This window comes from Oncorhynchus clarkii, chromosome 23 (assembly GCF_045791955.1).
Source record: "Oncorhynchus clarkii lewisi isolate Uvic-CL-2024 chromosome 23, UVic_Ocla_1.0, whole genome shotgun sequence".
NCBI classification, from domain to species: domain Eukaryota; kingdom Metazoa; phylum Chordata; class Actinopteri; order Salmoniformes; family Salmonidae; genus Oncorhynchus; species Oncorhynchus clarkii.
This window is the reverse complement of record NC_092169.1, coordinates 29047358-29073409: the sequence shown is the minus strand read 5'-3', so window position 1 is coordinate 29073409 and position 26052 is coordinate 29047358. Positions and strand designations below refer to the sequence as shown.

At 41.5% G+C, this 26052-nt stretch overlaps 1 protein-coding gene across 1 annotated transcript in view; it reads right to left on the bottom strand.

Annotated features, from left to right (window-relative positions):
* Window positions 1–19010, bottom strand: part of LOC139381528 (hexokinase 1) — a 40640-nt gene extending 21630 nt beyond the window's left edge. The window contains exons 1-2 of the mRNA XM_071125147.1: window positions 18759–19010; window positions 11692–11854 (exon numbers count right to left, since the gene is read on the bottom strand). Of these exons, the coding sequence (XP_070981248.1) occupies window positions 11692–11854; window positions 18759–18821 (226 nt within the window). The 5' untranslated portion in view covers window positions 18822–19010. The remainder of the gene's footprint in view (window positions 1–11691; window positions 11855–18758) is intronic.
* Between the last annotated feature and the right edge of the window lie 7042 nt (window positions 19011–26052).

Sequence of the window (26052 nt, the reverse complement as noted above, 5' to 3'; positions counted from 1 at the left end):
CAGCAGTTTTACAATAGGAATGGAGGGTGTAGGGTGCACAGTCAATTCTCAAGGGCAATTATAATTTGAACATATCAGGAACACATGACAAACAAATCCAAATTGTTGAACCAATCAACAAAAAGATCATCCTATGGCAGAATGACCGTAAGATGTAAACATGACCTAATAAGGTTTTGTGTTAGAACCCCTCTGTTAGGAGTACTGTAAGAAGCACACATTATTTATTTTTTTATTTTATTTCACCTTTATTTAACCAGGTAGGCAAGTTGAGAACATGTTCTCATTTACAATTGCGACCAAACCAAGATAAAGCAAAGCAGTTCGACACATACAACAACACAGAGTTACACATGGAGTAAAACAAACATACAGTAAATAATACAGTAGAAAAATGAGTCTATATACGATGTGAGCAAATGAGGTGAGATAAGGGAGGTAAAAAAAAATGTAAAGGCCATGGTGGCAAAGTAAATACAATATAGCAAATAAAAACACTAGATTTGCAGTGGAAGAATGTGCAAAGTAGAAATAGAAATAATGGGGTGCAAAGGAGCTAAATAAATAAATACAGTGCCTTGCGAAAGTATTCGCCCCCCTTGAACTTTGCGACCTTTTGCCACATTTCAGGCTTCAAACATAAAGATATAAAACTGTATTTTTTTTGTGAAGAATCAACAACAAGTGGGGCACAATCATGAAGTGGAACGACATTTATTGGATATTTCAAACTTTTTTAACAAATCAAAAACTGAAAAATTGGGCGTGCAAAATTATTCAGCCCCCTTAAGTTAATACTTTGTAGCGCCACCTTTTGCTGCGATTACAGCTGTAAGTCGCTTGGGGTATGTCTCTATCAGTTTTGCACATTGAGAGACTGAAATTTTTTCCCATTCCTCCTTGCAAAACAGCTCGAGCTCAGTGAGGTTGGATGGAGAGCATTTGTGAACAGCAGTTTTCAGTTCTTTCCACAGATTCTCGATTGGATTCAGGTCTGGACTTTGACTTGGCCATTCTAACACCTGGATATGTTTATTTTTGAACCATTCCATTGTAGATTTTGCTTTATGTTTTGGATCATTGTCTTGTTGGAAGACAAATCTCCGTCCCAGTCTCAGGTCTTTTGCAGACTTCATCAGGTTTTCTTCCAGAATGGTCCTGTATTTGGCTCCATCCATCTTCCCATCAATTTTAACCATCTTCTCTGTCCCTGCTGAAGAAAAGCAGGCCCAAACCATGATGCTACCACCACCATGTTTGACAGTGGGGATGGTGTGTTCAGGGATGTCAGGGTCATTACTTAGCCTTATTGCATTCTCTCACTGTGGCCCTGGTGGTTGAATAAAGATGTGTGGATGAGAGCAGAAATCAGCAGCCTGGATGATACTTTTCACAGTAACAGTAACAGTCTTAATGAAGCCACTAAATAAACCATACACTGTGCACTGTATGTGTTCTTGTCCGTTTATTTACAATGTATATCTTTATTAGTATCGTATTTCTTAAAATTATGAGGTTGAAAATCACATGAAAGTATAGATAGCCTAGTAAAAATAATCTGTTTAAATCTCATTCTCCCTTCAAGATTTCCTTATGGAATAAATCAGGGATGCCAGGGGGAGGATTCCTGCTCAAGAATGCAAGGCCATTGCAGGCTCACAACCATCTTCACAGTGTAAAATGTAGGTAACTATAATTTAAGTCCTGGTACAGGTTGATTTCGTGAAGTTATTACTATGCTGTTAAACAGGAATCAAGACATTCATAGCGATGCTTGGGGAGCTAAAAGATAATCAGTATATAGTATCATGTCACAGACCTTGGGAAACATGGCTGACAGTCATACAGGATTTTAATTTGGTCACTCTTTTGTTTATGTGAATTTTCCTGTAATTCAGGAAATGCAAACTTGTAGTGTATTAGAGTTTTACGTCCATAAGTTCCACTTTGAATTTTCAGACTTGATTTGCCCTAATAAAAAACATATCAACACATACAAAAATGCCCATTAATTATAATACACATTTCCTGTTACTGCAGGATTATTTTCCTGCTGTAGCAAACTGGCTCAAATTGAGATCCTTTGTCTGTAGTGCCCAGTTGACAGTGATTTTTGTACAAACCGTTATTAAGCGAATTCAGATGACATGTAACTATGTTGGTTCAGTAAACCTCTCTCACGCATAGCTCTCCAAGATAATGCCTATAGGGCTTTAGGTCAACGGGTTAACACAGTCCTGTGGCACAGGAGACCCAGGTTACAACCCCGTCGGCAATACATAGCTGTTCTACTGAGTAAAGATGATAGAATCAGGCACTGAATGTCTGTGAAAATCTGGATGTGGGGTAATGTGTATTCTGTGATGTAACCACAGGTTTTTGATAGGGTGCATGAATAAAGAACACTCACATTCTGCAGCAAAGGCAGATTCAGGGCCTGTTCCAGGGTTAAGCAACATAAGCGGTTGCTTTGGGCCCCTGGCTGCTAGGGGCCCCCGACCCCACAACATATATATATTTTTTTACATTTAGGAACTCAGTCGGGGTGTCAACATACTATTGAGAGTAAGAATAGCATAATACACCAGGTGCAATTTTGAAATTTGGTTGTACCAGCAGTTTTTCTCTTGTTACAGTATGTCAGCCACTGACAGTCACAACATGTTCCATCATTAGCAAGATATCTAAACTTGTAGTGATCATGGCCGAATAACGAACGGGCACACAGGGCACATGCCCAGGGGTCCTGACCTCCAGGGGGCCCCCATTGATTTTGTTAGTCAATCTCACTCTGATATATTTACTTTTTAATTTATTTTAGATAAAAAATGTTAACCTTTATTTAACTAGGCAAGTCACTTAAGGACAAATTCTTATTTACAATGACGGCCTGCACCGGCCAAACCTGGACAATCACAGCCGTTTGTGATACAGCCTGGCTTCTAACCAGGGTGCCTGTAGTGACACCTCAAGCACTGAGATGTAGTGACACCTCAAGCACTGAGATGCAGTGACTTAGACCTCTGCACCACTCGGGAGCCCCTAAATTAATATGGCATAAGTTTAAAGAATAGCAGGAAATTAGATTACATTTTTTCTCTCTGCCCCAGGGAAAAATAAGTAGAATTTCATGAAATGTTTTATAAAATTGCAAGGTTTTCTCTCAGCTACATGGAAATATAGTAAAAGGCAGCGAGTCAGTGGTTCCTGTGCCATGGACAGGCAATTGCTTTGGAGTTGAAAGAATGATTTGATATTTATATAGCCTATGATCAACCCATAAATAATCTACATTTACATGCAACAGTTGGTATCTCTTGTGCTTTTGACAATGATTTTACATGAGGCCATATTCGGATGATATGCCTAAATTCCTATAATCACTAGGCTAATAAATAATCACATATTTTTCTTTGGATTATTTTATCAACCTACATCATGCTATTTCAAGTTATCCCTTTGGAGCGCAATATCACGTTGTAAAAAAATTCCCCTAAATTGGGCATGCCTATAAATTGGGTAATTGACAGCATTTACCTGTTCAGTGATTAAGGAATGCCTAAACCTTTCAAACTTTTTCTGCAACATTATCAGCAAGTGACTTGAAGCCTACTGTGCCAAAAGAGATTTAGAGTTGTTGAACGGGAGTGATTGTGTTGATATAACGGTAATATTATCAAAATGTCGCTCTTAACAACCATATGATTCAGTGAAATATACCTATCACATTATTCAAAATATCAGAATTTATTAAAAAAGGCAAGAAAAGGCAACATATTAGACAAGAATTAAGAGTAGGTAGAGTGATCATGTCAGGCGAAAATTATATAAAATGTTTTACGATTGAAAGATTTGATGTCAGAGCCCCACCTATTATTTTTTGCCTATTTTGCATGTAATTCTGGCATTAATTGTTTCACATATCAGTTTAGCAAACATTGTAAAAAATTATTATTGAGTTAATAAAGCAACATTCAAACTTGGTCTCTTTCTTTGAGTAAGGCGGCTCAAAAATGCATGTTTCAGCCTACAGTAGCTCAGTGCTTTCTGTGGTGGAGGGGCAGCCAGCGAAAGCACCGACTGTAGGCATTGTAAATCTTCTCTGGTTGAGCCGTGATTGGATCAGGGTTCTGTCACTCACGGGGACACTACATCACTGCAGAATCTACAGCAATTCAAGTCCCCCTAGGTGTATAAAACACAGTTAGAAATTGATTTGGTTAATGAAATTAATGTACTTCAGGTCAGATTTGTCTGTGGCTGGCAAAAATAAGATACTAATCTTACAATACAAATTGGATGATGTTCACATAAAGAATGGCGAATGGTGCTTATATTAGATCAAGGACAAAGTGGATAGAAGAAGGAGAAAAAAGCACCTCTTACTTTAGCAGACTTGAAAAAAGGTGTCAGGAAAGAAATGCTATTAATTATTTGTATGTTAGTAGGAATGAAAGAACATAAACAAAATTGATTGTTACAGACATTTTTTGTTTCTACAATGATTTATATTCCTCATCCTAATCCCCAATAACTGTAATGATATTTTTTTGAAAAATAAAAGCCATATTCCTACAATAGACTTAGTTACACTTTAAAGAGTTTTGTGAAGCAGAGCTTCAAATAGAGGAATTGGATATAACTGTAAAGAAAACAGCCTTAAATATATCGCCTGGCTGTGATCGCCTGGCTGTGATCGCCTGGCTGTGATCGCCTGGCTGTGATCGCCTGGCTGCGATTTTATTTTGGGATGATCTAAGAGATCTACTTTTTGACACCTTCATTGAATGTATTGAGAATAATGCTCTCATGCCCACTTTGGAACATGTCATGGGAAAATCCATCATTAGTCAACTAGCAGATTATACCACTCTTTTTCTTAAGGACAAAGAACAGATCCCCCTAGTTATCAATTTAGTTAATCTCTTCTTAGATCCATCAGGTTTAAGGCTAAATATGAATAATTGTGAGCTTATGACCATACATGACCTTCCATTAATTCCATTACATAATATCCCTATAAAGTACAGTTAAATATCTGGACATTTTTGTCACAAAGGACAGTGATGCAAGTGTGAAATGAAATCTTCATGTTCATCCAGAGAATGCCAGATTTTGATGACAAAGTACTAATTCAGAAGTTTGCCCACAAGAAGTACCGCCACGCCATCTTCCAGCACAACTACGGTGGGTCCCTTAATATGTCTTGTATGCTGCTGCATAAGTGATGCAATACGCCAGGGAGACATCTATACTGTTGCCAAGAAACTAACACTAAGTGCATGTTGTGTAGTAAGCTGTTAGTAGCCCGTTGTATAGTAAGCTGTTGGTAACCTGTGTCTCATCCTAAGAATGTGGTCCCTCTCCCTCTGTGTACTTAGCCTACTGTTCTGACTTAGTGGTGCCCATGTAGCCTATAGCCTGTTTTATTGAAATGCCATCATCGAATAGTTTAAGAGCTTTCATTGTCCGGTCATGTGCCTAATTTATTTAACCTGCTGTTCTGACTTGGTGTACAGGGAGAATACTGTAAGAACAGCCCATGTTCTGAAATCTGTCTGTGAGTCGGTATATTGTCTATAAAAGTGGATCCTCGTGATTATATTTTCCTTCCTTTTTAGACCACATAATAAAATACTTCAAATGGTAGGTAAACTGCTGAGTCCGCGTCTCTCTTTCTCTCTCTCTTTCTGTATAGGGACTTAAAGAATAGTAAAGTTAACGCCTCAACATCTTGTTGAATTTATCTGAACTAACATGAGAATTTCTGTCGCTGTCTATTTCGAAAGTGCTGAACGAATAGGCCTTCCTCGTCACAGCTCGTTTGCATTTAATTGCTTATACTTTAAGTGTTAATCATATAAGAACAAAGATTATGAATTTACTGAACAGAAATGTAATAATGTTTGTGTATGATTCAAAAGTCAAAACTCGTTTCGGCATTCATTATTATTGAAGGAGGATGCGGTTCTCATCGAGTTACACAAATCCACAAGGAGTCAGTAGAAACCATATTTATTTAAGCAAGATAGCTATATCAACTATGTTTTCAAAAAGGCAGTAAATGAGACTGAATGAACTATTTTGCTGTCAGATCAGACTCCACTAAAAGCCAGGAGTAGCGGTGGTAAGGATTCACTCTATGGTGCTGAAAGGAAGGCTCTGCTGTCGGGACAGCTTTATGTAGGCCCTTATAGTTTGTGGGAACCATTTGCCACTGTTATATCACTTATCACAAAAAATGGGTTTAGTTTGCACCACCAAGATTGACATGCTAAAATCGCCCGTGTTTGATGTACCGTCACAATAAAAGTGGTTGTCTGAAGCGTTCTATAGAGTTTACAGCTGGCGATGACTCATCACTATGGCTATTACCAATAATTTGCAACTATATCAATGAAAGTATCATGATGTGAACCTTTCTGGGTATAGATCGTGGCCTCCCCCTGTCTCTCACTCTCTCTCTCTCTCCCTCTCTCTCTCTCTCTCCTACACCCAGGTTATGTTATCTCAGGTCATAAATTCCTGGAGGAGAATCTCTCCACCTGGCCATGCAGAAAGAGAGACACATAAAGAGAACAAAGGATTTCCCATGGCGAACACCTAAATCCCAAAAATGGGAATTTGATACAAAAGGTTCACTTTTGTGAAGGTGGTCCGTGGACACTTACGGGACGGGTATGACAAGTGTGTTTCATTTGGTGACCTCAGAGAGGACATCAAACACACATAACTATATCTCTGAATATGTTTATTTTTTTTACCTTTATTTTACCAGGCAAGTCAGTTAAGAACAAATTCTTATTTTCAATGACGGCCTAGAAACAGTGGGTTAACTGCCTGTTCAGGGGCAGAACGACAGATTTGTACCTTGTCAGCTCGGGGGTTTGAACTTGCAACCTTCCGGTTACTAGTCCAACGCTCTAACCACTAGGCTACCCTGCCGCCCCATGTAAATTTCTCAGTTATGGGGTTTGCATCTAATTCCTGTATAAAGTGAATGAGTAAAGATGAAACTATTTGTGAAATGATGTAAGGTGATGTTAAACCTTTAATGAAAGAGAATTGTATTCCCTTTAAAGTTTATCTAAGTCATTGGCCCGCCCCCGTGAGCACAGACCTGATCTGGCGCCATTTCCTCTTCAGAACACGCGTACCTCGGTCAGCTGAGGAGGCACATGTTTGAGTTTAGATTAAGAAAACCCACAGTGTGAGCTGTGATTGCGAATACTTATTGAATTCCTAACCGTACCACATAGAGCATTGGCTACACAGCTGGAAATGGTTAAACTCTGAGACTATCGATCTCTACAGAATAAGAGGAAATCTTAGATACTAATTACTAGTCTGCAGCTAGTAGTGATGTCAACCTGGGATACGAAGACCGACAACCGCCGAAATATCTATTGTATGAGAACATTTCTGAATGGTACTCTGAAGTACCCATTCTAACCACAAAATACTTTCTGTCCGATCTTCAGGGAAGCAGAGAGAGAGACGCTTGGATGAACTCTCCAACAGAGAGACGGAGGATTTCAACATAGATCACTCTGAGTGTAAATATATATTGATTGCAGTTATTCCCAAATAAGTGAGCGTTCATGTGCAAAGGATTAGCATTTCAATTAATATAATTATCAACTGTGTAGTGATTCATTTTTTTGTCTTTCCCGCTATTCTCAGTCCACACCCACTTCCCTTTGTCCACCAAGCCATCATATCGGCTTAGCCCACAAGGGAACCTCCCCTATCATTTCCTTGTAACCATATCTACTGTGTTGTTTGTTTGTGAATTTCTGTGATTATTTAGTTACTTAGTAAATAAATAATTAAGACAATTGGTGTATGTGTCACGTTCTGTCCTTAGTTCCTTTGTTTTTGTCTTTGTTTTAGTATGGTCAGGGCGTGAGTTGGGGTGGGCAGTCTGTTTGTTTTTCTATGTTGGTTTTTGAGTTCAGCCTAGTATGGTTCTCAATCAGAGGCAGCTGTCAATTGTTGTCCCTGATTGAGAATCATACTTAGGTAGCCTGGGTTTCACTTTTGGTTTGTGGGTGTTTGTTTCCGTGTGAGTGTTTGGACCACACGGTACTGTTTCGTTTTGTTCACATCGTTTATTGTTTTGTTCCAGTGTTCAGTTTGTTTATTAAAAAGACATGAACACTTACCACGCTGCACCTTGGTCCTCCTCTCTATCTCCAGACGACATCCGTTAGAGTATGGATGATTCATAGTAAAGGCTGGGTTCGTGCAGAAAACCAACAATTTACGACATTTGGAATGAGACTACCGTGAGGTAAAGAATAATTCATTAATTAGAAAACTAATTGATCAGATATTAAAATATCTGAAGAGTTATATTAGGAAAATTATAACTTTGTAATCTGAAGATTTTTCTTGGTGCCCCGACTTCCTAGTTAATTACATGTACATGATTAGTGTAAGAGGTGTGTAGGGAAGTTAGACGCAGGAGAGCAGAACTAGGTAATAGCCGGAGCAGTTTAATTGTAAAACCAACGGCATAACGAAATAAACAAACATGGGTACAAAACCCAACGCGCACCAGTAACATGTGCACAATAAACAATAAACAATTCCACACAAAGCCATGGGGGGAACAGAGGGTTAAATACACAACAATAAATGAGGGAAATTGAAACCAGGTGTGAAACGGCTGAGATGCGGTCACTCTCCATTTCCACCCGAGGTGGAAATGCGGTACCCTAGGAAGGAGACGGACTGTTGGAAGAACAGACATTTCTCAGCCTTGGCGTACAGGTCATTCTCCAACAGTCAACCAAGCACTTTGCACACCAGGGACGCATGCTCGGCGCGTGAAGCGGAGTATATCAGAATGTCATCAATATACACCACTACACCCTGCCCGTGCAGGTCCCTGAAAATCTCGTCTACAAAGGCTTGGAAGACTGATGGAGCATTCAACAACCTGTACGGCATGACTAGGTACTCATAATGCCCTGAGGTCGTACCGAACGGCGTCTTCCACTCGTCTCCTTCCAGGATACGCACCAGGTTGTAAGCACTCCTGAGATCAAGTTTGGTGAAGAAATGTGCCCCGTGCATTGACTCAATCGCCGTGTCGAAAAGAGGTAGCGGGTAACTGTACCTCACAGTTATCTGATTAAGACCTCGATAGTCAATACACGGGCGCAGACCTCCCTCCTCCTTCTTCACAACAAATAAAGGAGGTGGGGGAAGTGGAGGACCGAATGTACCCCTGACGCAGGGATTCTGAGACATATGCTTCCATAGCCACCGTCTCCGCCTGTGACAGAGGATACACGTGACTCCTGGGAAGTGCAGCGTCTACCAGGAGATTTATCGCACAATCCCCCCGTAGATGGGGTGGTAATTGAGTCGCCTTCTTTTTTGGAGCCAAATCGGCATATTCAAGGGGGAATGCGCACGGTGGAGACCTGGTCTGGACTTTCCACTGTAGTAGCACCTACAGAAACACCTAAACACCTCCCCGAGCACTCTCGCGACCACCCCGTGAGAGCCCTTCGTAGCCATGAAACAGTGGGGTCATGACAAGCTAACCAGGGTAGGCCTAGGACCACGGGAAACACAGGAGAGTCAATGAGAAAGAGACTGATTCTCTCCGTGTGACCCCCCTGCGTCACCATGCCCAAAGGAGCGGTGGCCTCCCTTATCAACTCTGACCCTAATGGTTGACTATCTAAGGTGTGAACTGGGAAGGCGTAGCCACAGGAACAATGGGGATCCCTAAACTATGGGCAAATGATCTGTCAATAAAATTCCCAGCCGCGCCTGAATCGACGAGATCCTTATGCTGGGAATGCGGAGAAAACTCAGGAAAAGTAACAAACAAAAACAAGTGTGCAACAGAGGGCTCTGGGTGAGAATGGTGCCTTCTCACCTGTGGTGACGCCAGAGTGCCCTGCCTGCTGCCTCAACCCCCAGAGGAACCAACCCGGCACCGGCCAGCAGTGTGACCTCTGCGGCCACAGATGGTGCCCGAGACGGAACCTCCTCCGGTCTCCCTGAGCGCAGCACCTCCCAACTCCATGGGCATCCCCCAGCACTGGTGGTGCTGGGGGATGGAACCAACAGACCCCGATCTGGACGTCCGCGGGTAGCCAGCAGGTTATCCAGCCGAATGGACAGGTCCACCAGCTGGTCGAAGGTAATGGTGGTGTCCCTGCAGGCCAACTCTCGACGGACATCCTCGTGTAAACTGCAGCAATAGTTGTTGATCAGGGCCCTGTCGTTCCATCCCGCTCCAGAGGCCAGGGTCTGAAAGACCAAAGCGAACTCCTGTGCGCTCCTCGTACCCTGCAGCTGGTGGAAAAGACATTCACCCGCCGCTCTGCCCTCGGGCAGGTGGTCAAAGACCGCCCGGAAACAACGGGTGAACTCCTCAAAGTGGTCCAGCACCGCATCTCCTTCCACCCACATGGCGTTGGCCAACTCCAGGGCTTTCCCCGAGAGGCATGAGACGAGGGCGGACACCCTCTCATGGCCCGAAGGAGCCGGGTGGACGGTTGCCAGGTATAAATCCAACTGCAGCAGGAAACCCTGGCAGTGGGCAGCCGTCCCATCGTACTCCCCGGGGAGGGTAAGGCGAATCCCACTGGAACCGGGTCTAGGGGGAGTGAGTAGTGGAGGCCCCTGTTGTGCTGGGGGAGGCGCTGGATGAACTCCCTGTCTCTCCCCGTGGTCCATGGTTTGGACAATGTGGTCCAGGGTGGCGCCAAGATGGTGGATCATCGCCTCTTGCTCCAGGACGCGCTCCTCGACCCCTATACCATGGGCACCTGCTCCTCCTGACTCCATATGGATGGTGTGGAATTCTGTAAGGGGTGCGTAACTGGTGGCAGGGAAGTCAGATGCAGGAGAGCAGAACTAGGTAATAGCCGGAGCAGTTTAATTGTAAAACCAACGGCATAACGAAATAAACAAACATGGGTACAAAACCCAACGCGCACCAGTAACATGTGCACAATAAACAATAAACAATTCCACACAAAGACATGGGGGAACAGAGGGTTTAATACACAACAGTAAATGAGGGAAATTGAAACCAGGTGTATAGAAAACAAGACAAAACAAATGGAAAATAAAAAATGGATTGACGATGGCTAGAAGACCGGTGACGCCGACCACCGAACACCGCCCGAACAAGGAGAGGAAACGGCTTCGGTGGAAATCGTGACAATTAGTTTAATTACGTAATAATAATTGCAGAGAATTGATTTGATAAAATAAGTCTTCACTTTAATGATGCCAAAGACACAACAAAAATCATAACTATCTTTCCTTTGCGGTAACTCAAACTGTTGTGATTATCAGCTGATAAACTTTTATGAGGTGAGTTTGTCTGGGCAGTGTCTTAACATCATCCTAAAACCTATTCTGAGCTGGGAGTTTTTTAATTCTTAAAACAGGTTTTAACAGGATTCCTAGGACCTTTTCTGAGATTCTTTGTAGATATGGGCCCAGACCCTGTTATTTCTATTGTGACTCTAGCCAATGGGTGAAAAAACAGAAACCATGCCACTTGACCAACTGGTTTCTGCCTCACACCTGGATTTGTAACTGTACAAATCTTTAACATGTTATTACATCTTGTCCTTAAAAATGAAAGAACCAGGCATAGATTTCCCACAACTCTTCTTCCTCTGAGTATCTGGTTGGAGTGTCCATGCTCACCTGATCCATCAGGAATGGACCTGACGAAGGTGGGCAGCATCTTGACAGTTGCTGTGGGGTTCGTGTCCCGACCCAGCCCATTCCCCAGTTCCCTGCTGAATCGTTTCATGATGTCCATCAGCGTCTCGTCGGAGAAACGCATGGCATACAGGTACTTATCGATCTGAAAGACACCAACACATCATCATTATTGATCATTTACAACCAGTTTCTTCAAATTAATCCAGGGAGTAATTAATTCATAATTCATAACATTAAGATGATATGATCTACTTTCTCCTTAAGAGGGAACACAATGGGCTCTCAAAAGACACTAACAGTTGCAAAACATCTACTAGCTGTCCTTTGACATACTGGATCCAGTATCATGTAGAAGGCCACACCTCTAAGCCTTAATCTTGGGAGAGTGAGCTGTTCTCTCTAAAGTCTTTCCACATCTGTTCAGGGGAATGAAGGCAGAGTTGCTGAGGACAAGCAATTCATTTTTGTCCTCTCTAATGGACATTCGTTTTTGGTCTATAAGTCAATACATAGCATTGTGTTTGGTCCCTATGTACCTTTGAGAGGACATTATGGGCTTTTCAATGATATCACATGTGTGGGGGTGTCACCTTGATATTTTTTTATTTCTGATACTTCAAAATGGCTACTATCACAATTACCATCACAATTAGCACGTTATGATATTTGATATTCAAATTGTTTCTAATAGGTAAATATCTCAGAACAGTGTACTATTTATAAAGAGCTAAATAAGAGCCTGTTAATGGCCCAGTGCAGTCAAAACCATGATTTTCCTGTATTTTATATATATTTCCACACTATGAGGTTGGAATAATACTGTGAGAGCTGTTTGAAAAGACCGCCTGAAATTTCAGCCTGTTTTGGTGACATCACCAGGTAGTTAATTGAATGAGAATGACTAATCGATCAGATATTAAAATATCTGAAGTTATATTATGAACCTTTTTGCTTTCTAAATCAACATTTTCCGAGGTACCCCGATTTCCTAGTTAATTAAGTTTACATGATTAGTTTAATCACATAATAATAATTATAAAATAACAGTCTTCACATTTAATGTCAGTAAAGACACGACATATTGGTGCCCCGTGTGAATCATCTAAAATAGAATGAGGCATTTATTTTCATTCAGCCTATATAAAATTGAAAAGCAGAATGCATTTTACACTCAGATTATATTATACAGCAGGGGAGTTGTAGACAGGAAATATTGGTTGTGTGTGTGTTACCATAGAAGTCCCGTTGTTTGCGTATCTGATGACGTCAGGGTGACTAATGAGTTGTAAAGTTAGTGATTACATTTCTAAGTGCTAGGACACGATCCTACTTATAGAAATTTGAGAAATAGAGCGATTGGCCAAACGTAGTGCTATTTCTGCCTCCCACATTTCAGAAGCGGGTAGGCTCGGTCATTATTCATTTCTTGAGCGGGGATACAGGGCTAGCCGATTGAAATTGAGTAGATATTAGCTTAACTCACGATAATTATCTCTCTGTCTCTCGCATTTCTACGCGAGTAGACCAACGGTGCATTTCTTTGTTTACCGTGCGTTCCGGTAAACATCACAAAAATCACACAGAGAAATTATTTGAACGTAATACGTTATAAGTAAAACCGTTTCCTTGCTGAAAGGGATCCTATGTTATGCTTGAAATTGCACAAAGTAGGATTAACTTGCACGAGATGCTAAGCTAACAAAGGGAAAGCAGCCGTTTTGTTTTTCCTGTGTCACGTTGTAATTCCTCCGCCTTGCCCGACGGAAGTCTGTCCCTTTGTACTTCCATTTGATTTCAGCTTTCCGCGATCCGTGACCCCTTGGGGCTGAAGAATCGCCAGTACGTTTCTTTTAAAAATAATTATTTACGTTTAACAAGTAGTTACTTATGATATCCAGCCTGTCTCAACTGATTGGATATCAATGTCTCGTTCAATTTAACTAAAAGGTAAAATTGCCAGATTTACCTTTTTCCAATGGACACTTAAAATAATATCCAAATGGATGGGTTTCTACAAATGAGACATTTTAAACTTTTCCACATTAACCTTGATACAGCAACGCTCTCAGATTAATTAAAGTTTAATACCCAAATAGCCCAAATCATTAACATTGATTAAATCAGTAAAATGTGCATTTGCAGAAAAACAGTAGAAATCATGACAAATGCTCTCCAAAATCAACCATCGGGCACAGGCCTTGTGAAGGTTATCTCCTGTCCCTGATGTCTTGCCATCCATAATTGGCTTTGGTCCAATACCGCAGTGCACAGCTGAAGCATGGGCAGGACACAGAAGACATAAAGGGACAGGTGGAGAGAACTGGAAAATTGATGACAAATGCAGAAAATGCAGAAAAGGGAAAAATTCTGCTAGCTATGGAACTACGTTTGAAAACTGAACAATTAAATGTAATTGCAAAAACTTATGACGACGATAGAGCACAAACTCTTCAAAAAAATTGTTTCCCACAGGAACAAAATCGTCTTCTACAGGAACAACTCCATTTAGCCAAACCTAAATACGACGAAGTCCACACAAAACTAGATCAATCTGATGAGTTATCTACAAACAGGAGCGCAATGCAGCAGAATACCACCCTTAATCTGGTGGAATTCCAGAACGATCACGCGCTACAGCATGACTACCCAACCAAGCAACCGGAGCCCGGCACTCAAAGGAGTGAAGACGATAGAAGGTTTCAGACTTTGCCTCCCTCATGTGTCCCTCAGTCTTCTCCTCTTGGCCATTCAGCACTGAGTAATATGGCGCCTCTTGGCCAATAAAACCAAAGATTGGCTTCTTCTCTTGGCCTTTCGGCTCCAATTTCCCACAGGATGAAGCCAACCTTCTCCGTCCACTTGTCGTGGAACACCTTGACAAACTTGTCAAGAATTTCCACACCTTTGACCCCGTTCCAGGTCAGCCAAACGATACTGAGACATTCCTAGCTGACATAGAGGACACATTGGAGGGCTACCCGAATGCTACAGGTTCTGCCTTTCACTCACGAGACTCCCAGTTAGAAAGCAAATGTTCCTTTTGTTCCATAAAGATTATTTTTATACCCAAAATACCTCCGTTTGTTGGTCACGTTATGCTGAGAAATCCACCGGAATAGCGCTCATGACAACGCCCTGAAAAAATTTCCAAATTATATCCATAATATTGACAGAGACATGGCAAACATTTTTTATAATCAATCCCTAAGGTGTTTTTCAAATATCTATTCCATAATATTTCAACCGGGACAATTGGCTTTTCAGTAGGAGCGAGAGGAAAAATGACTACCTCTGTATTTTACGCAAGAATCACTCTGAGAGCCCTCAGCTGGCCACTTACACAATGTAGTCATTTACGCTCATTCGTCAACATAAAGGCGTGAAACTACGTCTAAAAGCTGTAGACACCTTAGGGAATATGTAGAAAAAGGAATCTGGTTGATATCCCTTTCAATGGTCAATAGGGATGCATAGGAACACAACGGTTTCAAAATAAGAGGCACTTCCTGATTGGATTTTCCTCAGGGTTTCGCCTGCAATATCTGTTCTGTTATACTCACAGACAATATTTTGACAGTTTTGGAAACTTTAGAGTGTTTTCCATCCTAAGATGTCAATTATATGCATATTCTAGCATCTGGTCCTGTGAAATAGGCCGTTTACTTTGGGAACGTTATTTTTACAAAAATAAAAATAGTGCCCCTTTACAATCAGGAAGGGACTCTTATTTAGAAAGCTCTGCGTTCCTATGCGTCCCTATTGAGCAGTGAATGGGATATCAACCAAATTCCTTTTTCTATGGCTTCCCTAATGTATCTAGTGTCACAATACATAGTTTCAGGCTTTTATTTTGAAAAATGAGCCTGAACGACAACATTGCGTCAGTGGTCAGCTGGAGGCTCTCAGAGTGATTTGTGCATAATAGACAAATGCGACCATTGTTTCTCTCTTTCCTACTAAGAAGCCACCTGTCCCGGTTGATATATTATCTAATAGATATTTGAAAAACACCTTGAGGATTGATTTAAAAAAAACGTTTGCCATGTTTCTGTCGATATTATGGATCTAATTTGGAATATTTTTCGGCGTTGTCGTGACCGCAGTTTCCGGTGGATTTCTCAACCAAACGTTAAGTACAAACGGAGGTATTTCGGCTATAAAAATCATATTTATGGGACAAAATGAACATTTGCTGTCTAACTGGGAGTCTCGTGAGTGAAAACATCCAAAGCTCATCAAAGGTAAACGATTTAATTTGATTGCTTTTTTGATTTTTGTGACCAAGCTGCCTGCTGCTAGCTAGGCACAATGCTATGCTAGGCTATCGATAAACTTACACAAATGCTTGTCTTGCTTTGGCTGTAAAGCATAATTTCGAAATCTGAGATGACAGGGTGATTAACAAAAGGCTAAGCTGTGTTTCAATATATTTCACTTGTGATTTCATGAATATGAATATTTTCTAGTAATATTTTTTGTCCGTTGCGTTATGCTAATTAGTGTCAGTTGATGACAATTCTCCCGGATCCGGGAGAGGGAGTTCCAAGAGGTTTTAATTAAACAATATTTCTACTGTGGGAATGGTCCGTGGATACTTAAGGCACAGTCATGTTGAGTGTGTTTCATTTGATGATGAAGGACAGGAAACACACATAACTGTACCTCTGAATGCGTACATTTCTTAATTATGGGGTTTGCATCTAATTATTGTATAAAATTAACGAGTTAAGATTAAACTATTTGTGAAATGATGTAATGGGATGTTAACCTTTAAAATGAGAGAATTGTCTTCACTGTAAAGTTTAACTAGTCAGTGGCCACGCCCCAGTCAGGTCAGCCATTACATCAGGTATCATAGAACCGCCCTTTTCTCTGAAATGTATAAAACCACCCTTGACGAAATGTACATTTCAAGCCAAAGAGACCCACGGTAAGCCGGACATCTCGATTGGTTAAGACCACACAAACCATAAGACTAGAAAACCATCCCACATGGAGCATTGGCTAGACGACACAAATTACTAGTCTGCAGCTAGAAATTACGTAAACCTAGAACGAGAATACCGACAACATTTCTGAATGGTACTCTGAAGTATCCATTCTACAACCACAAAAGACTTTGTGACTTCAATGAAAGTTAACCAGAGACTGATGAATCCTACTGTCACGTTCGTTGAAAGGAGTAGACCAAGGCACAGCGTGAATAGAGTTCCACATATTTTAATAAACTGAAACTCACCAAAACAAAACAATAAAGCACAAAACTAAACGTGAAGCTACTGGTGTGCACTCAGGCAACTACATGTAGACAAGATCCCACGAATACCAATGGGGAAACGGCTACCTAAATATGATCCCCCAATCAGAGACAACGATAAACAGCTGCCTCTGATAGGGAACCATATCAGGCATACATATACATTTCATCTAGATGACCCACCCAAGTCACTATCACGCCCCAACCAACACAGAGAATAAACAGCTTATTATGGTCAGGGCGTGACACCTACAGGACATTCAAGGATTCCAACAATGACATACGGGCGTAAATATATATACATTGCAATTATTCTCAAATGAGCGGCCGTTCATGTGCAAAGGACTACCATTTCAATGAATATAATTATAGACTGTGTGTAATGAATCCATATTGTCTTTTCCGTTCTTTCTCAGTCCCACTCCTTTCCTTTTGTCTACCAAGCTGTCATATTGGCTTAGTCCACTAGGGACTTTTTTATCATTGTTAGAAACCCATATCTACTGTTTTTTTCTGTTATGTATTTCTGTGATTATTTAGTTAGATAATAAATAAATAATTAAACCAATTTGTATATCACTGATTCATAATTTATGCTGGAGTTTGTGCAGATAACCAAGAATTTTACGACATTTGGAATGAGACGAACAGGGTAATAATAATACATTGATGAGAATGACTAATCGATCAGATATTAAAATATCTGAAGAGTTATATTCTGAAAATTATAGCTCTGTAAATCACATTTTCCGTGGTGCCCCAACTTCCTAGTTAAGTTGACATTATTAGTTTAATCACGTAATAATAATTACATAGAGAATTGATTTGATAAAACAAGTCTTCACATTTAATGACAGTAAAGACACAACAATGTATATATATATATAAGCACAGTGCATTGTGAAAGTATTCAGACCCCTTGACTTTTTCCACATTTTACAGCCTTATTCTAAAACATATTATATAGTTTCCCCCTCATCAATCTACATACAATACCCCATAATGACGAAGCAAAGAGGTTTTTAGATATGTTTGCTAAATTATACAAATAAAATATTCAGACCCTTTACTCAGTGGTAAGCATTTCACTATAAGGTTGTATTTGGCACATGTGACTAATAAAATTTGATTTGATTTTGATTTGATTACATTTATCACAAGGATATAGGATTGCCAGCTACAGTATGTTCTTGCTAACTGTTATTTAGGCACATTTGCCACTAACACACCCTAGCTAGTAGTCCTGCAACAGCCAGGAGAGGAGGTATTGAGCATTTTCAACATGTGCATTCTCAAAGTTTGCATTCCTTTCTCTCTCAACAATGATAGAGCGAAATTATTACAGCAAGGGCCTCCAGGAAGCGGGTTGGAGCAATATCATTTGAAGGCTGAAACCTAACTCAGGAGGCAGGTAGTGGTAGATGCTCCTGAACTGCCCCCTCACAAGGTTAGAGCTAAACACACCCTACACATTCAGTCGCAACAGACATGGAAAAACCCAGGGCCCACTGCTCAGGGCAGGTTACATCCTGGTTTCAAGGGCATTGCAGTGTTACAAACAAGATGCCTGACCGGCACTGTAGATGCTGCTGCATGCTATCACAAGACAGGGAAATGTAAGCCTGAGAGTGAATCTACCAGCTTCAAGACAGTCAATAAGCACAGGGCTTCAGATTGTGTCACTTGTTGTCACATGGCCCTGAGCTCTGTGCCTCAAAGCTGTCCTATTTTTGGAAGGTAGTTAACAACAGCTCTGCTCACTGTAGCCACATTCCTACAGGGCACTCACCTTTTTGACTTTGTCATCCTTCAACTCTGTGAAGTAGTAGGCCAGAAGCTGTGCTGCGATCATCCTGTCCACCGATGTGGTGAAAGAATAAACGGAGAGCTAAAAAAAAAGGGAAATCCCTGTAGTCCCCTCTCCCTGGTGAGGAGGTTTAAAAAAGATCCCAGTTTCAGTCCAAACAAAGCTAGAGAAATGGGTCATGTATGGGGCTCGCAACACTCTCCCCCTGGTTCCCAGGAAGTCAGACTATATGGAGTAATTTTAGCTTGAATGCAGATACAGGCAGCAGGAGAGCTGGGATGGGGACTGGTTTAAGCCCTGCCTACTGCCTGTCCTCTGATTGGCTAAGCTGCTGAAGCCAGGGCCTCCTTGCGCAGAACCCAGTTGACAGGATGACTGGTTGCCTGTTACACACACTCTCCTTCACTGGGGTGGTGGAGGAAATGAGGAAGTAGAGGAGGCAGAGAAGGAAGGGATAGAGAACTGGTCTTGATCCATTTTTTACTGTGCAAAATAGGAAACAAACAGGCATGTTCCTCACATTGCTGTGGTGATGGATCATCTGGGTTTAACTGTAGGCAGAGAGAGGGGTTACACATTCATCACGCTGCATTTTGCTACACTCACAATAACATCTGCTAAATATGTGTATGTGACCAATCAAATTTTATTTTATTTTATTTGTGATGGCTCATAGGGGTTAAAGAGTAGGCAGAGAGAGGGGTTACACATTCATCGCATTGCTGTGGTGATGGCTCATAGGGGTTAAAGAGTAGGCAGAGAGAGGGGTTACACGTTCATCGCATTGCTGTGGTGATGGCTCATAGGGGTTAAAGAGTAGGCAGAGAGAGGGGTTACACGTTCATCGCATTGCTGTGGTGATGGCTCATAGGGGTAAAGAGTAGGCAGAGAGAGGGGTTACACGTTCATCACATTGCTGTGGTGATGGCTCATAGGGGTTAAAGAGTAGGCAGAGAGAGGGGTTAGATTACAATGAATAATTATTGTCCTTGCTTTTTGGTTGGGCCTGGGTCACTCAAGTGTCCTTTCACCTCTGAAGGGCTTCTTTTCTGACTGCAGCTTGTCAGGGAGCTCATTTTACTGACTAATACTTATGTTGAATTCCTTTAATGTCGACTATGTTGCTGCGGTCTGTTAACTCACTACTGCCTACAATGGTCAGTTTTACAAGCTGCTTGAAGGAAATGTATCACAGCGTTGTAAAGGTTTAGTGCTGTTAGTGACAACAAAGATGAGGGGATTTGGACAGGCATTCTGTGAGAATCAATGGGGAGCATTAGGAGAACAGGTATTACCCCCAGGGATACAATCCAGAGGATATTTTTGTTTGTCTTCATTCTTGACTATTTGAAACATACTATGACTTTGCCCTCAATTGGAATTTGCCTGGGTGGCAATTTGCCAGTCGAGTGGACTGCATTATTTGTAGATTTGTCTCACTATTTTTAAATTATTTGGTGCCACAAACATTTAATCCTCAATCTACCCACTGTCACTAGAATAGTGCTTAGAGGTCCAGTTGTGTTGCAAAGTCACAGAAACGGACTATATGACCACTACAAATTGATAACATGTTTATTTACAGTAATGTACTTTTAAACCAAAGTTTAGTTGGAATTTAGCTGCCTGTAAGTTACTGCCAAATTCACCACAACCCCTTTACAGTGAATGATATTCCATCAATACATTGGATATGCATGCACAGACACAACCAACAAACACAGACTTTACAAACATAAAGCAATTTCCTGTCAGTGACAGATTCGGTTACAATCACCATGGGGACAACATAGAGTATAGGATGTTTACACAGTAGATAACAGAGGCAATGTTCCCCCAAAGAGCTGGGATAAGTAGGAATTCACACTGAGCAATATAATATGATTTTGATCATGTGCACTGCATGAAACACATTTCATGAGTTGATCATTCAAATATTAGCTTTATTTTATTGCCAGATATAAATTGAACAGTTTTGGCATTGGTGGGGAGAAGATTACAATAATATGTGTTTGGGTGTATGCCCTATGCTGTGGAATATTTTTGATTATAAACTGGGTGGTTCGAGCCCTGAATGCTGATTGGCTGAAAGCCATGGTATATCAGATCGTACACCATGGGTATGACAAAAAAATTATTTTACGGTTCTGATTACATTCATAACCAGTTTATAATAGCAATAAGGCACCTCAGAGGTTTGTGATATATGGCCAATATTCCATGGCTAAGGGCTGTGTCCAGGCAAAAGAACAGCCCTTAGCCGCGGTATATTAACCATATATCACAAAACATCAACAAAACATCTTCAGCCCTGGGCATAAGTGACATAAGCGGTTACTTAGGATCCCTGGCCGCTAGATGGCCTATGACCCCTAAAAAACGCATAGCGGTTGTTTTGGCAGTGTCTTAGGTGGAACTGCGTTAGAGCTGTAAAATCCACAACTGCTCCTGGCATAAAACCTAAAGCGGACATTCCCATCGGCTGCATGGAGTAGCATTAAGAGTAATCCCATGCAGCCTTGTTACAAGTTTGAACACTGGAATGTGAGATATAATCTACACCTCGATTAGTCTGATAGAAATCCTCCTTATTTAGTTGAATGATTTTCAATGTGAACGTCATTATTTCTATATAGCCTACACTTTCTTGTTCCGAACTTCTAACGTGAGTGGGACAGGTGTGGCTTCGTGACAATGATCAAGAGCAGCTGCTAACCAATTTTGTCAGCACCAACGCAGTTACACCTGCGACACCACCAAAATTATGCGGGTGTTGGCTATCGCTGGTCAACATTTGATTTGATTGAATCTAGGCCTTAGAATAGTAGAACACACAAGGCGCAATTTCTAAATTTGGTTTTTCATCAGTGATTTTCCTTTTGTTATGTCAGTCACTGACAGTCACTCAATTAGCCCATGTCAGCTCACATGTTTTAGACTGGTAAGTTATTCTAGCCAGCTATCTAAACTTGTAGTAATCATGGCTGATTTACCAACCGGGCATGAAGGTGACATACCAGGGGCCCCCCTGACCTTCAGGGGGCCCCCACAGATGTTTTTGTTACTCTCATTCAGATATAATAATGGCATAAATCATGGCAAAATGTGAAGAATTTAAAGGAAGTTAGCTTGAACTCTTGTGTGGTGTTCGTTTCTGTGGGACCCATTTTCAATGATTACTAAAAGAAAAATGATACAATTAATTATTTTTTCAACCTGAACCTCATTGGCCTTGGCTCATTTTCTGTGAAGAACATGTAAAATAACACATTTTCTTTGAGTTCACATTGTGCACCCCTCTACACGTTTATATAACATATGTGGTGTTCGGGTCCACTGGACCCGAGGGTAACTGTGGAAAAGTGTGTATGTGTGTTGGGGGAGGGACACAATAAATAAATAGCTCCTTACCACAATCAATCAGTATGGCAAAAGTAATCTCTGCTCAGAGGGCCTTAGAAGTAATTTTTGCAGACAGAAAACTACTGTCTTCCACTTTGGAAGATAAAGAATTTTCCAAATATGAGGATTGTGTCTCTGTTAATTCAGAGTCTGACAGTGAGTTGGAAGAAGTGAATGAGATTGACCCTCAGCCAGCCCCAGGACCAGCCCGTCAGCAGCTAGCCCCAGGAACCGTCAGCAACCAGCTCATCAACAGCGTGCCTGAGGAGAAATAGGGATGTCAAAAATGTTTGAAATGTAATGGTCTTCTTGCCCAAGGAATGAGCCACTACGCATGGCTGCCAATGTGATAAGGATGCAACCAGGGCCGACGCGGAGGTTACTCATGTGCAGGACATTGTCTTCTTTTGAACTGTTCATCCCAGACACCATCCAGAAAATCATTCTGGACTGCACTAATTTGGAGGGAAGGTGTGTTTTTGGAATGAGATGGACCAAACTCATTTACATGCATACTTTGGGGTTCTTAGCCTTGATGGTGTTTTAAGATCCAATGGGGAATCCACAGAATCACTGTGGGATGCAGAAACTGGCAGAGAACTTTTCAGTGAAACAATGTCTCTGGAAAACTTCCACGTTATTTCCAGGATTACCCACTTCGACAACCGAGACACCAGACCAGTTCGGCGGCAGAGAGACAAGCTGGCTGCAATCAGGTCAGTGTGGGACAAGTCCCCTGTTTTACAATCCTGGGCCCAAAGTTACTGTTGATGAGCAGCTTATGTCATTTAGGGGCCGCTGCCCCTTCAGGCAGAACATACCATCTAAACCCACAAAATATGAAATCAGATCTGGGCTGCCTGTGATGCTGCTTCATCATAAACTCAGCAAAAAAATAAATGTCCTCTCACTGTCAACTGCATTTATTTTCAGCAAACTTAACATGTGTAAATATTTGTATGAACATAACAAGATTCAATAACTGAGACATAAACTAAACAAGTTCCACAGACATGTGACTAACAGAAATGGAATCATGTGTTCCTGAACAAAGAGGGGGTCAAAATAAAAACTAACAGTCAGTGTGGCCACCAGCTGCATTAAGTACTGCAGTGCATCTCCTCCTCATGGACTGCACCATATTTTCCAGTTCTTGCTGTGAGATGTTACTCCTCTCTTCCACCAAGGCACCTGCAAGTTCCCAGACATTTCTGGGGGGAATGGCCCTAGCCCTCTTCTTGCAGGAAATTACGCACAGAACGAACAGTACGGCTGGTGACATTGTCATGCTGGGGGGTCATGTCAGGATGAGCCTGCAAGAAGGGTACCACATGAGGGAGGAGGATGTAATGCACAGCGGTGAGATTGCCCACCCTGTAACGCACAGCGGTGAGATTGCCTGCAATGACAACAAGCTCAGTCTGATGATGCTGTGACACACCACCCCAGACCATGACGGACTCTCCACCTCCAAATCAATCCCTCTCCAGAGTACAGGCCACGGTGTAACGCTAATTCCTTCGACGATAAACGCGAATCCGATCATCACCCCTGGTGAGACAAAACCGCGACTTGTCAGTGAAGAGCACTTTTTGCCAGCCTGTCTGGTCCAGCGACGGTGGGTTTGTGCCCATTGGCGACTTTGTTGCCGGTGATGTCTGGTGAGGACCTGCCTTACAACAGGCCTACAAGCCCTCAGTCCAGCCTCTCTCAGCCTATTTGCGGACAGTCTGAGCACTGATGGAGGGATTGTGCGTTCCTGCTGTAAGTCGGGCAGTTGTTGTCCTGTACCTGTCCCGCAGGTGTGATTTTTGGATGCAGCGATCCTGTGCAGGTGTTGTTAGACGTGGTCTGCCACTGCGAGGACGATCAGCTGTCCATCCTGTCTACCTGTAGCACTGTCTTAGGTGTCTCACAGTACGCACATTGCAATTTATTGCCCTGGTCACATCTGCAGTCCTCATGCCTCCTTGCAGCATGCTTAAGGCACGTTCACACAGATGAGCAAGGACCCTGGTCATCTTTCTTTTGGTGTTTTTCAGAGTCAGTAGAAAGGCCTCTTTAGTGTCCTAAGTTTTCATAACTGTGACCTTAATTGCCTACCATCTGTAAGCTGTTAGTGTCTTAACGACCGTTCCACAGCTGCATGTTCATGAACTGTTTATGGTTCATTGAACATGCACCTTACAATGAAGACCTGTGAAGTTATTAGGATTATTTGGATTTTTACGAATTATATTTGAAAGACAGGGTCCTGAAAAGGGGGCGTTTCTTTTTTTGCTGAGTTTATGTGAGTGAGATGTTAGTAAAATTCCTTAACTAAGTGTATTCATCATTCTAGATTTCTGCCGGTAGCAACAAGAAGAAGCGCAGCAATGTGTGTGGACCCAAGAAGAACAGGAAGACACAGTACACATGCATCAAGTGCAAGAAATACATTTGCAACACACACACAGTTAAACTCTGTCCCTCCATTTTGTTTACAAAAATCACATTTAATTTTAAAAAACGAATAGCATTTTTATTGATAAATATGATCTCGCAGAGGTAAAGGGCAAACATTAACCATGTATGCTGTCTTTATTGCTTGTAACTGATATAAATCAACATCTAAGCATGAAGTATTTTTACGTAAATTGTTATGGCTGTATTGTTTTAAAAACCCAATAATGTTGTGGGTCCATCAGACCTGTGGACATTGAGTGAATAACAAAAACACCACACAAGGGTTAAAACTGCAAAGATTTCTTTCCACCGTATGGCAAAACGGAGCCCAAAGCAATCTTCAAGCAATGTTGTGAATAAGCCTGTACATTAGTTTCATACAAATGATCCAGCTGGCAATATTTCCATCTATTACACAGCTAATGCCTTGTGTTCCTGTCCAAGAATCCAATTAATAAGCACCCGCTAATGTATTAGTCAATGACTTCAGTTGAATTTGCTTTATTCAACTAACCATAATGTATTTTCATTATAAGCATCTCCCTCCCCTTAAAGAGATAGTGATAAGTACAGTAGGATGTAGTAAAATATCTTTATCATCTCTGTCATTACATAAACACACACACAATAGGTCATACATTGGTTACTGACATGATACAAATAAGAAGTCCCTAGTGGACAATACCGATATGACAGCTTGGTACACAAAGAGCGGGAAAGAGCGGGAAACTCAGTGGACCCACTGTAACACAGTTCATAACGTTCATTGTAAATATGGATATTTAGCACCCTAACAACTGCTCATTGGGATTTTAGAAATGCAATGTACATATTTACGAGTGCATGCCTTTGTTGTCCCTCTCTGTGATCGCCGGTCCATCTGCTGGATAGATTGTCGACAGAAAGTCTCTGGTTTGTCCACCAGAGATCAAAGTCTTCCGTAGTTGTAGGTTGTTATAATGGATATGTCAGAGTACCATTCGGTCGGTCGACCGGTTGCGTTTACCATACTAAAGTACTTACACAGCTGCAGCCTGAAAAATTGTTCTTTAGTTTTTCGATTTCTTAGCCATTTCAACGTGGGAATGATCGCCACGTTCTCTGGTCTTGTCCTTTGGTAGAGTTGCCAACCATTTCAACATGTAGCGATAGCTTTCATGTTTTCTGGTCTCTAGAGTAGTTTGAACAACTTCACACACCAGCCTCATCCGGCATGTTTTGGTCTAGAGGTATAGCCATTTCAACATGAGGACCCTGTCCCGGGGGTTATCTTGACTATATTTAAATCGCCAACCATTTTAACATGTAGCGACAGCTCCATGTTTTCGGATCTAATGTAAATTTTGTCGGGAGTCCTATATAAGCACTCGCCTTGGAGGGCGGTTCCATGACATTTGGGTATAATGTCTGTGCTCACGGGGGCGTGGCC